At 40.9% G+C, this 17,030-nt stretch overlaps 1 protein-coding gene across 10 annotated transcripts in view; it reads right to left on the bottom strand.

Annotated features, from left to right (window-relative positions):
* Positions 1-1,626: 1,626 nt before the first annotated feature.
* LOC128862297 (PHD finger protein rhinoceros) overlaps positions 1,627-17,030 on the bottom strand; it is a 30,070-nt gene continuing 14,666 nt past the window's right edge. For 9 of the 10 annotated variants that reach the window (XM_054100846.1, XM_054100847.1, XM_054100845.1 and 6 more), the window contains one exon: positions 1,627-15,419. In XM_054100846.1, coding sequence (XP_053956821.1) covers positions 5,076-15,419 — 10,344 coding nt within the window. In that variant the 3' untranslated portion in view covers positions 1,627-5,075. The remainder of the gene's footprint in view (positions 15,420-17,030) is intronic. The other variant, XR_008454451.1, reaches the window with a different exon arrangement.

Raw genomic sequence — 17,030 nt, 5'->3', positions numbered from 1 at the left:
AACAATCTTTTTGTTCATTTTGGTCTTTCACCAAGATTCCAACCTACGTTCTCTCTGAATTCCGAATGGTAGTCACGCACCAACCCATTCGGCCAAGGCGTCCCCTTTAGGGCTGGCTATATTTAAGGGTGCGAGAAATTCATCTGTGTTATAGAGGACGTAGCAGTAGCAGTTACAACCTGCTGCTTTTCAGAATACACACATTGCCAATATGCAAGTTGAGGTCCATAATTCGTTTGTTTTCGATTTTTCCAATTCATCATATAGATGACGAAATCCCAGCTCATTAAAACTTAGAATACACAACAACACAGGTATTGGTATTTTTACTTACATAACTGTTTTTCGAATCGTCTAGTTGCGTTATACAATGCAACAGAAGGCAACGTTCTGGCAATGGTTTCTGGTAGCAAACCCAAAACAAAATATACGTTATCGGCGATTTGAAAGTTTTCGTCTGAATTTTATTTTAGGGAGAGTCAAAATGTTCATCCTTTTGCACATCTTATGCTAAATCGGCACAGAAAGGAAACATTTTATATATATTGTAAAATTTGTTTAGCACTTCATGTAGAAAGCAACGGGCACAATTTTTGTGGATACGTTTGAACCTTTTAACTCGTCAAGAACTGAGTCTTTTTGATCTCTAACCATAACATATTTTCCGTTTTGATTTAATTCTAGTGTTTAAATTGAATTTTGATTTTTGGTGTGTTATATTATGAAGTTAAGGGGCAGACATTGGCAAACGTCTGAGTGTATTTCAGCCATGGAAAAGCTCCTCATAAAAACCATCTGCCGTTCGCAGTCGGCGTAAAACTTTAGGTTCCTCCATTCGTGGAAAACTTTAAGTCGCACACCACAAGTAGGAGCAGAAGCTTGATCAAACATCCCAAATATACATATATATGAAGGATTGGATTTTCAAGCCTGATACTGGATTTTGAGGGTAATTTCAAAATTTGGAGAATGCAGTTTTCCTACTTGACTAAACCTGATAAGAAGTATAAAGCGTTGTGGGGAATATAATTATTTCTAAAACGTTCCACTGCTGGAGTTTATTAACGAATGCTTATGTTTTTTTTATATTTTTTTTAATAATTTGCAATAATATAATTCCAAAAAAATTTTTGTTTTTGTAAGTAGTGAACATCAATTTTATTTCTTTGAAAATTGTGAGTAGCGGTGGGTTGGGACGAAATAAACATCAAAATTTTATTTACTCCCACAAAAAGACCTTAAACAAACATTTTCTTCAAAAAATGCAAAAAAACATTTATTATGGATGCATAACTGCAATTAAAAGTAATGATGCTCGAAATCCACTTTAGAGCTACACTTCCTAGGACTTTTTTGTTCAGAATTTCCAGTAGAATACTTCAGACGCCGAAACAAAGTCGGTTATATTTTTGAAGAATCAATCGACCCGCCCTAATGTGCATACGTTGTATGTATAAAAATACCACCCCGTATACAAACATAACACTTTTAAATGTTCAATTTAGAGAATCTTCTTTGATTGCTTATTAATATTTAATGAAACTGTATTTTTTTTAATGAAATAAAAGTTTTGTATCAGAAAAATCTTCGAAAAATATTCTGCACAAATTTAATATCTACACGAAATTTGGCTAATCCTGGAGATGATTATTAAAGTAATGATAGTCTTGAGCAATCAAAATTTTGGTTAATCTATTAATTGGTTAACTGAATAGTTACTAAATTTGGTCGAATAATCGAATTAGCAGACGGCCAGTCATTCTTTAGATGCTGTTTAATAAATACGAATGAAACAATTACAAAAAATGTTTGGCTTACGCCTAGAAGTGAAATCGCACTTACTACAACGTGTTAATTGACTAACCTTCTACTATGCAAGTTGTCGAAGAGCATTGCCCCATATTTCCCACATCCCTTAAACGGATTATCTATGACGTTCAATTGAAAGTGTTTATTAATTTTGGAATATGTTTATTCTTAATATTTTAATTACTTGTTTTACTTAAACATTAATTAGTTTCAGTTAATCAATTAATTAAATTTAATATAATAATAATAATAATCATCATCATCATTACCAAGTTTCTATTTTTTTAAAACTAATTTCTGCGATGCCATTTGCATACATTAATTTGTATTAATATATATGTATATCATATCTTTCTTTCATTTTACTGCGGGTTTTTTGGCATTTTATAATTTAATTCTCAACTGCAGTAACATTAACTTTTCACTTATTTAATTTTTAATTATACTAGGTTTTCATATAATGTATGTGTGTATTTGTATTTGTTTTTATTTTTATTTTTTGTTTTTTCTGCCAGTTAGAAGTATTTTATGCATAATAGTAGTAATAATTTTCACTTATAACTCTTAAACAAATAAAATTTAGTAATTGAAAATACAAATAATAAACACACTAATGTTGCCATGCTAAATTCATGCCTTACATATCTACAAATTGGGAGGTGTGTACAAATCATACAAACATACTCACTGTTACGTCTAAGTTTTTTTTTTTGCTTTTTTTATATTTTTTTTACTAATTGCTAAGGGATGATTCCTTTGTTCTATACTAATACGACGGCGACTTTTGTTTAACAATTTTTTTTCTAAGTGTATTTATAATATATTACAAATATTTTTGTGTTATATATATTATATATACTTATATATAAATATATTACAACAGCGCGTTTAAATGTCATTTAATTTGAAATTAGAGATTGAGGGAGCGCCATAAAGCCCAAAATATACATTCTTGGTGTTTTAAAATATGTATTCAAAAAATAGATGGTAAAATTTTGTTATGCCAGCGCAATAATTATAGCTACACGTGAATCATTTGTGTATCCCCTTCGGTGTGATTGCTTTTTAGTTTATAACAAATAAAATAAAAAATGATCTAAAACCTATAATAAAACCTGCCTTCGATTATCTGAAAAATAAAATCCTCCGAAATTTGTGTGTGTCTAGCCATACGCATTACTATCCAATCCCAGCAAACAATGAAATTTCACATGTCCCTCAGGAGGAAATATATGTACCCTTGATTTAAAATTTTAATAAGAAAATGCCAATGAAGGCTTAAACTACCTCAGTCAAATAAGATATTTGTTCAGTCCAATCTAAAGTTCTAACGGAACTTGGTAGAATATTTGCCAAAACAGTCTACTACTGAAAAGATAAATTTAAGGATCTAAATACACTCGGGAAAGGCAATTTTTTCTTCCGAATGTGATAAAACAATTTTTCGAAAATATACAATACATATAAAAAGGCAGGTGTCAATGAGAAAGCTTCATTAGCGTATTTACAGAGGTTGTCAAAAATAAGTAAACCAGCACATCGCTTTGGCGTTGCACTACATTTTTGCAGACATAACGGTATGTTATAAACTATTGGTGTTGCGGGTTTTTTACAAATAATAAATTAATAAATTTGATACTTTGATATTTCAAACTGTTAATGTAAACTTTTTTACGTAAAATACAAAAAATGTTTAGTACAATTAATATTTTCGATTAAAAACAAGGCAAATTGTGCGCGTCTAGCCACAGAGAAACGAAAAGCTGTAATCAAACTACACGAAAAAGGGTAAACTCACAGAAGTATTGCAAAATTGTTGAATAAAATACCAGCTGGCATATGCCAAGTGATAAAAAAAAATTTAAAAATAATAGACGCGGGCGTAGATATTCGCAAGAGCAACTAAAAAATTACAACAGAAAAAACAGATAAAAGAATAAAAAATATTTTTGCGACAGACATTTTCTGAAGGTCGTGTGAAGTAGGAAAAGCACGGTCGGGTTATACGAAAAAATTTATATATATAAATAAAATAAAACAGCAAAAGCGGATTAACTTATATACAGATAATGTTTTAATAATTAATAGTATAACAGCTATACATAAAGCCAAAATTGCTCAAAAATACTTTGCTGAAAGCAATATTAATATTTTGGAGTGGCCCACCCAAAGCCCAGATCTATCACGGATGGGCTCAAAACTCGTATAAGTGCAAAAGGACCACGAAATGTGGTGGAATTGAAGAGTCTAACATTAGATGTGTAGAAAATGTTGCATGTGCCTTCTTTACCGATGCGATTAGCAAGAATGTCACAAAACAATGGCGGTCATTGCGGTCATTACCTACTTTTTAACTCATTCAATTTTTTTCCTTATCTTCGCCATTTAAATATAGGATTTTCGAAAATAATTGTTACTCTCTAGTTTCTGAAAACGAACAACGAAACATATGGATTTGAGGTAATAAAATTCGTTTGTTTACTTATTAATGACAGCCATGTATATACACATGTATCTGGTGCTGGACTTTTAACTGAATTATTTACAATAATATAGGACATAATATACAAGTTTTAATGTACAATGTTTTGCTTTTGGAATAACACGTCACGGAATAGTTCAATACAAAGTAAATTTTCACTCATCACAAAATAAAGCATACATGCGCATTTTCTGCAATAAATTGTTCAATAAATATAAAAATAATTTTTCTAATAAAATAATTCAACCTAAAAATATACATATTAATATTTATGGTAATTTTTTTTTTTGTCGCATAAAGATTGGACAATATTTTTTGTAGTTTACGACAAATATCTTTTTTAAAGCATTTGAATTCTACGAAACTTCACGACTTCCATTTGCTGTTTTTGTAATACAAAATGGCTAGGCGGAGTGGTGCCTCAGTCAAGTTAAAAATATAGAATATTCAACATAATAAAAATATAATTTTTAAAATCAAGTTTTTCGAATTAAATAAAACAATGCGTATATGTGTTTTGAACAATTAATAATATGTTGACCTATTACACGTTTTTTCCTAAAATCATACAAAAGTGAAATTTTAATAATGTTAAAAATATAACGCTCAAACGCAAAATCTGTACGTTTCCCTACCCTTCTGGCGAGTGATCGTCTCATTGTCCCTATGTAAACGTGTTCCTTTGCACATGCGCCCACTTTGCAATCGACTACATAATATCTAATTATAACTATGGCGCCCACTAAAGCCGCTAATGACTATGTGGGGACCAATTTCGTGATTATCATCTGACTTCGCAGTCTTTGTTTAATGGAAGTAAACCACTGTTACTGTTGTTATTATTATTGTTATTGTGACTATTACTGCTACTATTGTTGTTGTTGTTATTGTTATTTGCTGTATTGTTGCCACTATTTAGGCTGCCACCACTTATGCTACTCCCGCTGGCGCTCGTACCGCTACTGCTGCTGCTAGCGCTATGACTGTGGCTGTTGCTATTGCCGCTACTGAGCACATTGCAGTTAACCGATAGAGGTGCAATGGGCTCAAAATCACTACCCAAATTGCCACCAATGCCTGTGCTTACCGACATAGCCTCGACTAAAGAACTCGCTGTATTGGAATCGTGTACATCAACACCCTTGCAAGTGTCAATCACCAATCGCGGAGACGGTGTGCTCGCCTCTTTCGGCGTAGAGGCAAGCGGATCCGTTTCCTCTTGATTACTAATACCGCCACCGGCATTGACGGCACCAAAATTATTTAGCATTGCGACTACGTTTGGAGTCGTACGCTCACCGCTTACATTGCAATTGTAATTGGCAGAATCGTCCCCAGTTAAATCCCTAATAGTTTTGGTTGGAGGCGTGGTGTGGGCTGACGAAGGAGTCGCTGTCGCTAAAGGTGTAAAATTTGTGTTGCCACCTGGAGTTGAGGCAGGTGTTGACGTTGGTGTAGAAGTGGATGTCAGAGAACGCTTCTCCTTTTTCTTTTTGTGTCCAATAACATACCCATCACCATCAGAAGCTCGGGCCAATTTCAAACGAATTGGTGCAGCGGTCACTAGTGGTGTAGCCGTAGCTTCCTCAGAGGCGGGTCGCTCCGTAATCTCCGGTGCATCGGTTTTTCGTTTACCGAAGCGTATAATTAGCTTTGGCGCTTCACCTGGTGACGCACTCGCCATATTTTCAATAACTGTTGCTGTTGCTGGAGATGTTTGTTTTTCCTTATTACGCCTTTTTTCTTTCTTATCTTTCTTCGGTTTGGAAGACTTTGGTTTTTTGGTTGATGGCAACACCGAAGTATCTAAAACGCTACTACCGGCACCACGTCTTGTGCGTTCATCATCGTCTTCGCCAAAATCTTGCATAATTATTTTGCGATAGTTCATTGATTCACGACGATAATCTTCGAACGTGTGCGGTGTGTAGTTTGAAGTCAGTCGTTTCTTGGGAGGGCAAGCTACCATGCGCCGCGACATATCATACTGGTAACTATTGTCGAATGTGGAATTGCCACTTATCGTTGTTGCACTCACACTTCCGTCGGCCAGGCCACGTATTTTGATCTTCAATTTTGGTGCGGGCTCATCTTCGGATCCTTCAACCGTTTTGCTTCGTCCGCGTCTCTTCCCTGCACTCGATGCTGCTCCAGTTTTCCCACCTCGTTCGTCTGTACTGCCCGATGAACAGGCACTTCGTCGACGCCCGTCATTTCCCAATGCTGCACCATTGTCGTTTAAATCACTAGCTGCATCCATTGATCGCAGTTCACGACCTGAATTTTTCTTAGACCGCTTCGAGCTCCCTGCAAGTCCCAACTCACTACCATATTCATCCAGTGTACCGCACAAGCCATCGCCTTTACGTAAGCTGTCCACAGTATTGGTCAAACCTACCTCAGTAGGCGGCAACCCTCCAGACGAATCTTCCACATGAGTGTCTTTTTGTACAACATAAAGACTGAGTAACTCTTTTTTACGCATGCGTCGCGAGTTCATGCCTCCGCCCCCTACTGAGGTACCGCCCACCACATTTGCAGCGATCACCGATGTTTGCACAATTCCGGCAGCGACCTGCGTTGCGCTGGTAGTATGTACCCCTATTGATGTGCTTGACGAGATGTAGTTATAGCTGCTATCAGGGCAGGCAAGTGGCCCCTTGATTTTTAATTTAAGCTGGTTGCGCGAGTCGGAAAGCGAAGCTTTAGTGGTGAGCGTCGTGTCCGAATCAATTGAGACTTCCTCGGAAGTAGTCTCCATAGAGGTCTGCAAATCAGCCGTAATAACCAGATCCGAAATCACCGATGTTGAACAGGCATTCGAAAGGCTACCGGCAGCGGCTACTTCACTTAGCGATGTCATAGTGCTCGAATTTCCAATAAGACTTGTTGCTGTCACATTAGCATTGACACTGACATTAGCTGAAGCGGAATTAAGGCCACTCGAAGCTGGCGTTAATTGTTTCGTGGAGATAGTTGATCCGGTAGCACGCAAAGCTGACTGGAACTCCTTCTCATCTTCTTCGTCGAATTCAGGAAGTGTTTGCTCTGCAGCTCCAGAATCGAAATCGCTCAGCAAATTATTGTTGTACGTCTCTTGCGACGCGGATGCCTCGTAGACATTATAAGTGCGCATGTCCACCGGACCCGGCAACACCGGCTGCACAATGGAATGTAAAAGAGATTGCTGAGTATTGGAGTGGTCGCACGTAGTGGTATTGTTCGCTTTAAGCGCATCCGCTAGATGCGATGTATTGCGGTTGTTACTGCCACTATTGTTGCAGTTCACCAAGCTACCAGCAGTGGCAGAATTTGCTATGCCGGCGCCAGCACCGCGCACCTTGCAACTGCCATACGCAGATGGGCTGGTATATTTTTGTGTGTCGGACGTTGTTTGGTGATGTGGGTGCGACATAGTCGCTTGCTGATTACAGCGGGCGTCAAACGAACGTCGACGATCGCGCAACGACTGCAAGTTCTCGACGCCCGGTGTGGTCAGATCCTCATCGTAATTGAATTCGAAGGGTGTACCGACCAGATTGTTCACGTAATGTGTGTTGCCATCGTGCTGCATCTGCGGCGGTAGCGGTATAACTGTGTTAGCAGCGCTACTGCCACGTCCTCTACCTCGACCACGTCCACGACCACGCGAGCCAGCACCAGTACCACGTGGTGCGCGCTGACGTGGCTTGCCCGCCAGCGTATGCGTCATTGGATCATATTTTGGTGGTGGCGGTGGCGGTTTCTGTGGAATGTTTGTAAATTCGGTAAGAGCTTGTTGCTGTTGTGGCGGCGGTTGTTGTTGTTGCTGCTGCTGCTGCAATTGTAGCTGTTTGCTAAGCAGTTCCATTTGACGTGGCGATTTACCAGGCGATTTGTGCTGTATTTGAGGGGACTTGTGCGAGTTGCGAGGTGTTTGTTGTTGTTGCTGATTGTAACGTGATGACGAGCGCTTAGATGGCGATTCCTTAGTGGGTGATGCATTTTGCGGCGTTTGCGATTGGTGCTGCTGCTGATTTGAAGTCTGCACGGGCATTATCATTTGATTATACAAACTGGATGCTGCACCATTATCAGGCGGCACACTCATGCCGTATTGGGCAGCTTGTGGTTGTTGTTGTGGCACAGCGGACTGTTGTGCGTGCATGGCATGCTGCTGCTGGTGCGGAGAATGGTGATCAAGCAATGATGGGCCGCCTGGTGTGCCAACTATGGCCGCAGTCAACGCCAAGTTGTGTGTTGATGACGTAAAAGCAGCGGCACCATATTGCGTTTGGGGAGCTGCACCAGATATGCTGTTATTTGAGCCCGCTGAATTGGGATCATTAGCGCGTATGCTATATATTCCCACATCGTTCGTCGGCTGCTGTTGCTGTTGAGAAGTTGCCGTTGACATGGGAATATTACCACTCATGTTCGTGGATGTAGGATACATAGCGCCAACTGCAGAATTAGGAGCAAAAGGCATTTGATTCATTACCGGCATGGTAGTTTGAGTATTGTGGAAAAGGCTCACAGACCCGCCGTTGTATTGGTTATTACTTTGATTCGGCGTTGTTTGTTGTTGTTGTTGCTGCTGTGTTGTATGCGTGGGTGTTGTTTGCTGTTGATTATAGCCCTGATTGTAATTCATTATTGAATCAATACCATTGACCAGAGGTGACTGTTGCTGCGTCGGTTGCTGCTGAGAATGGGTAAATGGCATGTCGTATGAATCAACCCTATTAAAGTAACCTTTGCTGCAGTTTTGCGCAACTGTTGGTTGTTGTATTCCTCCTCCTTGAACATTCAGTGCATTATTGACCACATCTTTAGACTGAAGATGAGACGTTGGTTGTTGTTGTTGCATTGTGTGGCCCACTTGTTGTAAGTGTTGCTGCTGCTGTTGTTGCATTTCCATTGCACTCGTCTGATCATTCGATTCTGACACTGAGCTTGGAGATGAAGAGCGTCGTGCCGCAATCATCTCATTCTCATTCCAGAGGCGAGTGGCACGCAACGCATAGGGAGATTGCATACGGGTATTCTCATCATAGTCACAATCAACCACCAATTTATTATTGTTGCCTCCAACGCGATTAGCTGTAGTAAAATCAATATTATCCTTCGCCGCCGCGGCGTGCAAGTCTACAAAATCTGGGGCTTCGGGAACCTCATTGGCACTTCCTCCTGTAGCATTTGGCAGTTTATTAAAATTGCTTCCAGCGCTTTCCTTGTTATTTGGTTTGTTGGAGAGTTCTTTTTCCAGGAACGATGTTATCTCAGACACATCCGGCGGCTGTGGCTGTCTTTGCTCCACCTGTGCATAGTTCCCTGTTTGTTGTTGTTGCTGCTGCTGTTGTAGTGGCGAAATCGGTGCATTGCAAATGTCAGCCGCAACAGTTTTTTCCATGAAGCTTACCACCGGCTCAACGTATGTTAGACCACTGAGGTTGGTATTGCTGTTGTTACTATTTGGCATGTTGGTACTAGCGGCAACATTTATTGCGCTCATGGAAGCATTGGAGTTGGGAGTAACATTAGGCGTTGTGGCTACCGAGTGAGGTGTTCGAGTGAATGCGCCAGAAGTTGTCGTTACCGTCGCAGGTGGAACACCAATAGTGCTGCTCTTTGTTATGTCACCAATATTCTGTGGCTCCTGAGGTTGCAATGGTCCACTGCTACCTTTACCACTTTGACCGACAAAGAGGATATTGTTTGCCTCAGCTGCCGCTGTCGCCGCTGCCGCTGCCTCTGCTGCTGCGGCATTTTCTTTTTGCACGTGAATAATGTCTTCTGGATCGGCAGCATTGTGGAATGGAAACACTGAGGGTATTGCTGGAGTAGGAGGAGGCTTAAGTAAGTCGGCTTCTTTGGGTTCATCGGTACGAATACGCTTTTTGCGAAGTTTTTCAACCAGATTTCGCGTTGCAAGGAAACTATCTTCCTCGGTTAACTCTTTAGATGATGTACCCAAAAGGCTTAAACCATCTGCTGGTTCGTCTAGTACCGAATCAGCGTCCACATTCGCTGAAAATGAAGATGCTGCACTAAGCAAAGCACTTGCGAATGCATTTTGGTGTTGCTGACGTTGCTTTTGATGTGCATTATCCTCCATATCGAGTATCGTGTCCACAATAGGTTGATGTCGGCTATTGCTACAATTCAAATCGGTTATATTCAAAGTACCTTGGGAATTTTCGTCCATATTAGCTTGAGATTCATGCAATGAAATGTTAAGAGGTGTTGGTGGTACACTTATGCCACTTTCGTGATTTGTTTTCTGTAGCGGCGTTCCGCCAGATATGTCTACCACTAGAGCGGGAGAGGACGAAGGTGAGGCAGGAGTTTGTGGTACCGATGAAACTTTTGCAAGTTGCCCAGCTAAATCCAATTGATTTTGTTGGTCCTGCTGTGATGAGTTTATTTGCTGAGTTTGTTGTTGTTGCGTGGTTTGTTGTTGCTGCTGCTGTTTGAGTCGGTCGCTACCTGTCGAGTTTGAATTTGAGTCCAATTCAATAATCTCCGGAGGTTCGGGCGCTATAACTGCCACTGCTGGTGACGAAGATGACGCTGAGTATTTGCTAGCGTTCGCTGCCATTTTGCGTTCTTCTTCGAGCTCTCGCAACAGCTCCATCTCATTAAGCAGATGCTGTGTGTGATGTGTATGTTCCTCTTCCGGTGACAGAGGGGGACTTCCAGGTCGCGTTCGTCGATGCCTTCGATGTACACGTCGTCGTCTTCGGCCACCAGTAACGCAATTCTGTTCATTTGAAGCATTAGAAAGCTCATCATCTGACACTGATGTTGCAGATGGGGGTGAGGCGGGCATGGGGGCTGCTGGTGGTCGCTCATCCAGGTCCTCCAGTTCACAAATCTTGCTTGATGGTAACGTTGTATGAGTAGGTGCCGTGGTAAGCTCTTCATCAATATCCATTGGTACTTCACCGCTTTCATTTTTCGTGTCAATGATAATTTTTAGAGGCTTAGGTGGAGGAATGGATGAAATATCTATGACTGGTAAAATTGGAGTAGGCGTTCTTTCTTTGGTATCAGTTTTTTCTACAACAATATTTGTTGGGAGCAGTGATACCGGCAGTGGTGCCACAGAGTCAACTGCATTGAATGTCGAACTTTTGCTTGCCTCTTGCTCTAATTTATTTAATAGTTTATCCAAGGAACCTTGATTTTTGTTCTGATTTTTACTATTTCCCTGTTGACTTGCTGCGGTGGAGCTGTTAGAATTGCTGTTTGAAGCCTTGCGTTGCGTTATTTCCTCTGTTAAAGTTAATACGGTTTTATTCTTTTCACTGTCGCTCTCAGATATGCGATCAGAAGTTGAGGACCCTGTCTTCGGTGACTTTGATTGGACCTTTTGTTCGAATTTTTTATCTGGATCAGTCGTCGATTGCGATGAATGAGGAGGGGAGGATGGGCCTGATTTTGAACGACGCATTGCGCGTGTGCGCATCGAATTGAGTTGTGTTGGTGGAGCTCTTTCCTCATCATCGTCTACAACAATAGCAAAATCAGTAGCCTTAAGTGTTGCTGGCTTCTTTACCTTATCATCCAAGGATAATTTACGCTTAGTCAATTTATGCTGTTTAATTTCTGGCGCAGACTCATCTGGTGCGACTACGTTGCCACTACTGCTGCTAGTATTACTAATATTACGTCGCAGTTGCTTTTGAGGGGTGCTCTTGGGCGACTTTGTAGCTCCAACTGTGCCTTGAGTGGTGATATTCGAGGATGAGTTCTGTCGAGTCACAGCTGGCGGTTTGTCAATCGATTTACGCGGAGAACGCTTATTAGCTGCAGATGCGCGGGTAAGACGTTCTTCTCCCTCAGCAACAACATCGCTTTCTGCATCACTCGAGTCACTACTGCTGCCGCTACCGGTACTACCACCCGAAGATGATGAGCTGGTGCTACCATCTGTACCAGAACTTGAAGATTCCGACAATGCCGTTGCCACTATTGTTTTCTTCGTTGGAGTTTGTTGCTGTTGTTGTGATGTTGTTTCGACAGATGTATCCTTAGAGCGCCGTCGGCTACTTGTGGGTGTTTTAGGCGTTACAGTTTCTTTTAAAGCTATGGAAGTACTCTCACGCATGGACATGCGTCGTAAAGGCGGCATGCGTGCAATACGACTCTCGGGTGTTCTTAATTTGCTTTCCTTTTCACTGCGTTCCAAGCGATCCTTATCATCCTGCGTAGTTTCACTTACAGCAGGAGGTTTGCCACTGCTCTTAAGTTGTTCAGCTGCTTTTTTAGCAGCTTGCCTCTGGGGCACATATGCTACAAGAATATTATTCCCTTTCAGGTCATTAGCTTTCAGCGTCGTTGGCACGCCAGACTTTATAGCATCAGCCATGTTGTGATCTATGGAAATACGTTCACTTCTGTCCGCACTTGTGGGTACAGATTTGGCATTATGCTGTTCTACAGTTTTTCCGACATTCTTATCATCCCTTCGAGCTCGATTCGGAGAACAGGAGTCATTTTTAGAAACTTGGTCGCCGTCCTTCTGTGCTGATATGGCTCTAGCAATGGTTTCTGAGTCACGCGTTGTCTTCGGTGGTCGGCCGCGCTTCCCTGTTCCCTTCTCCTTCTCTTTTTCTTTTTCTTTATTTCTTTCCTTTTCTCTTTCTTTTTCCTTTAACTCGGATTCTGTAGTCTTTATACCACCACTGCTAAGGTTTTTATCCTTTGAACGAAACTTTTCTGCTTTATCCTCATTCTTCGTGCCAATATCCTTTTGATCTCTCCTTGATCTCTCGCTTTCTTTGTCTGAGCGCTGATCTTTCGCCTTTTCTGCCGTATCACGCTCTGTGGGGAATAATGTACTCGCAGAACCAGCCGTTACTAACACAGAAGTCGTATAAATGCTTGTCGAACGCATATTTTCAGATGCCTTCTTTGCCGCCTGTCGCTGTGGTACGACCAATAAATCTGCCGTTAGCTTATTTTGCCGCTCAATAGCCGCTGCACTGGCCTTTTTCCCTCGGCCATGAGCTTCGGTTGTGGACTTATTTAAGCCGCTGCCACTTGACAATCTTTTATCTGACTTTCTTTCAATTGTCCTTTGTGTACTTGTCGATTTTAACGACGACACCTTCTTTCCGCGGTTACTCAATGCTGTAGATGACTGTTGTTGTTGTTGCAATGTAAACTCCTTTAGTGCCGCCTTCGTGCGTATTGTTTGTTGATTTTGTGAGTCACTCACATTACTTTCTACAGCTCGCTCATCTTTATCGGCCTCGCCACCAGAAATACTCTCAGAATCAGAATATATTTGTTGCACGGTCGACGCCATGCGCCCCGTCAAAATCGATGATACGACAGTAGTTGATACTGCTGCGCTGCTCGCTCCGTTGGCATTTCTATCGGCAGCCTTTAGTGGCAACAGCTCCTCACTTTCATCGCTGGATGTACTCTCAGAGCCCTTCTCCTGTTGCAACTGTTTGGCCATCTGTGATAGGAAGTCTCGTCCACGATTTGCTGTGGTCGTTGTAGTTGCTGTTGTTTGTGCCCCTGACACTGCTGCTGCGGATGTACTTGTTGTGCTGAGGCTAGTAGACTTTTTCGGACTAATATGGTTTTGCTTTGTTGACTTAGATTGCTGTTGCTGTTGTTGGTGTTTGGCAGGTACTGATTGGTTATCCTGTTCGTCATCACTTGAGCTGGACAACACTGTTGTTGCTGTATCCTCGGCTCGTCCCGCTCCCGTGGCAGCTGTGATATTGCTACCACTTTTTCTTCTCTGTTTCTGCCGCAATTCCACGGATCGCGCATAAGTTTGCTTCTTCTGATTTTGATTCGAAACTGTCGCAGCGGCAGTTGTTGCGCTTGGTTTGGTAGGTGATAATTTTCGCGAAGTTGCTGCCGTTGCTCTAACGGATTGCGCCTCGCTGCCTGCACTTGATGTCGATGCAGATGTGCATGAGCCAGAGTCTGATTCATCATCGGAACCAGAACTGCCCGAATCGGTTGACGTTCCTTCTTCCTCCGATGACGAGTCATCATCACCGGAGGATGAACTCCCTGACGAATTGTTATTAGTCGTATGGCTACTACCATCGGAGTTATTTGCCAATATTTTAGCTGTGATTTTTCTTGCACCAACATTGCCACTTTTTGAACCACGAGAACGTGGGTCCGCTGTCGTCGATCTGATATTCGTCGCCGAATGGCCGAGTGTATTTGTTTTGGCAACTGAAGCACGACCTTTCTCCGACACCGCTGTGATCGTCGCAGGTCCAATTGCCGTTCCACCACCGCCATGATCGCCGGTTGAGATGCGGCGACTAGAATTTACCTGCTTTTCATTACCCACTATTGTTGCTGATGTCGGCACTCCCACACTGCTCGCTTGTGTCATTGCTATTGCACCATTGTTTACTTTCTTATTTGGCGAAAGCTTATTACTATTTGCACGACTGCTACCTGCCGAAACAGGTGCAAACGTCGAGTTTGAATTCGCGGTTGCATTGCTTGCCCCAGTCGTCGCTGAACTTTGTGTCGTTTTCCGTTTCGTCGGTGATGTAGATGTGCGCGCACCGGCCCCTCTGCCGGTTCCCTTACTTCCTTTCACACTACCTATAAGCTTCTCCAAAATGAAGTTAATATTTTGATACTGTGCTGGAATACTTTCACCGCTATTCGATGAATAAAACCTATCGTACAGCGTTGGACCATCATTAGCATAAATTACGGCATTTTTGAAGCTATCATCAATATTAGCATCAATCGCCGCATTGGGCACATTGGAAACACCACTACCACCTTCCCGCAAATTCTCATCGCTAAGCACTGAAATTTGCTTATAAAACACCTGCTCTCGCAGCTTAAAGAGTGATCGTGAAAGTTTTTCACGCCTACTAACCATATAGCAAAGATTTCTTACACGCTCCAAGTCCTGACGTAAGTGCACGACCAACTTGTGATTTTCGAGATCCTGTTGCTCCTGCTTACGGGCTATCATCTCTACGTCTTCAGATTTGGGTGGGATCAGAGCACGATTATGACGGGATTTGCGTTTCAGCTTCCAGTAATTGTAAATTGATTCGATGGCATCATCATCCACATCGAATAAATGGCAACTGATGTCCTTAATGTTGACATGCTTATCGAACTCCGCCTCAACTTCCTGTGAATATGAAATTGTAGATAAATTGAAATTATATTATTGAACATATATAAAATAAAATAGAATTAATTCGAGGCATTTGCCAATAAAGTGTTGGTTAAAAATATTCTTCCAGATAACCTTTGACATTTACACCCGTGTATGCAACAACAAGCATACTACACAAGCGAACAGCATTATCCTAATTTTAGTGACTCCTTAGTAACTATATAATAATTATTATTATGGATATATTATTAATTATGGATGTAATATTATGGTAAAGTTAATAATATTATATAACAAAATCTTTTTATTAAAGCAAAGTGCAGAAAAAAATACCGAACAATAATTATTTGTGATATATTGATTTTTTTCCAGATAATTGGTATTACAATCCTTAGCAAGCTTAATCATGGAGCGATACTCAGTTGAATAACGCGTAAAAATGATCCAAACGTTAAATGGTCGTTCTGAAAAAAGAGCACGAGGCAAATTTTCAATTGAACGGAGACGTGGACAAGTACAATTGTCGCTTTTACGGTATTGAAAATTCACATACACCAACAACGAGACACTGTTAAGGCTGGCGGAGTCATAGGAATGTACTTCCTCGAAAATAGTATCGTTAACGCTGTTACGATAAACGGTGGACGTTATCGAGACATGATAACTAATTTTGTATGGCTTGAATTAGATATGGACTTAGGCAATATTCAATATGCAATTCAACATGACAGCGCCAGCGCTTTAAACATTGGGTTCTATTACTAACGAAGTTCCCAAGACGATATATCTCATAAAACTACTAGGTCAAATAGCTGCAAAAACATTGCAATTTGAACCATGACAACCCGAACTATAAATAGGTACGCTGCCTTTATTCTTGCTCGGAAAAATTTAAAACTATTGTTGAAATTATTCTTTTTTTTTCAAATGGCATAACTGCTTCATTGTGTAATTCAGCGTGGCCACTAAAATAGGTACTTTGCGGATAACCCTTGCATTTTAACTAATTAAGTGAAAAATATTAAATGTAACGTAAGTAGTGAATTAGACAGTTCATTTAATAACTAATAATGAATATGAACTTCTTTGGAAGATAGGTTGTGCGCAGCATTGCAACTGATGAGCGGAGACTTGTTGTTAATCTTCGAAAACAAAACTAAAGTACAAATTTATCGCTGACCCACTTGGACGATCCAAACATTTTGTTGTACATGCCCTTATGCCCAAAAAATCCACAGAACGACGTGGTGGCAAAAAGAAAATGACTTACAATACTGATAATTTAATTGTGACTCTAGCCAAGAGGGATCCTTTTAAGTCATCAAAGGCCATTACAACTGAAATCAACAACGTAGTATCAGCGAAAAATGTACGGCGTCGATTGTACAACATAAACCTACCAGGTAGAGTAGCTCGTAAAGAAACAATCAAATTTAAAGAAGAGGAAAAGTTTTGCGCAAAAACACAAGTCGTGATGTGGACCCGACGGTGTGAAAAATATGTATAAATATAAGATAAATTTATTTGGAAATGATGCTGGGCGAAATACAAGACGTCCTAAAGGACAAGAGTTCTCACCGCGATTCACAAAACGAAAAGTCAATCGCGGTTGCAGCAACATAA

Source organism: Anastrepha ludens, chromosome 4 (genome assembly GCF_028408465.1).
Source record: "Anastrepha ludens isolate Willacy chromosome 4, idAnaLude1.1, whole genome shotgun sequence".
Classification (NCBI taxonomy): Eukaryota; Metazoa; Arthropoda; class Insecta; order Diptera; family Tephritidae; genus Anastrepha; species Anastrepha ludens.
Note: the sequence above shows the minus strand (reverse complement) of the source record. Positions and strands in the feature narration are given on the sequence as shown.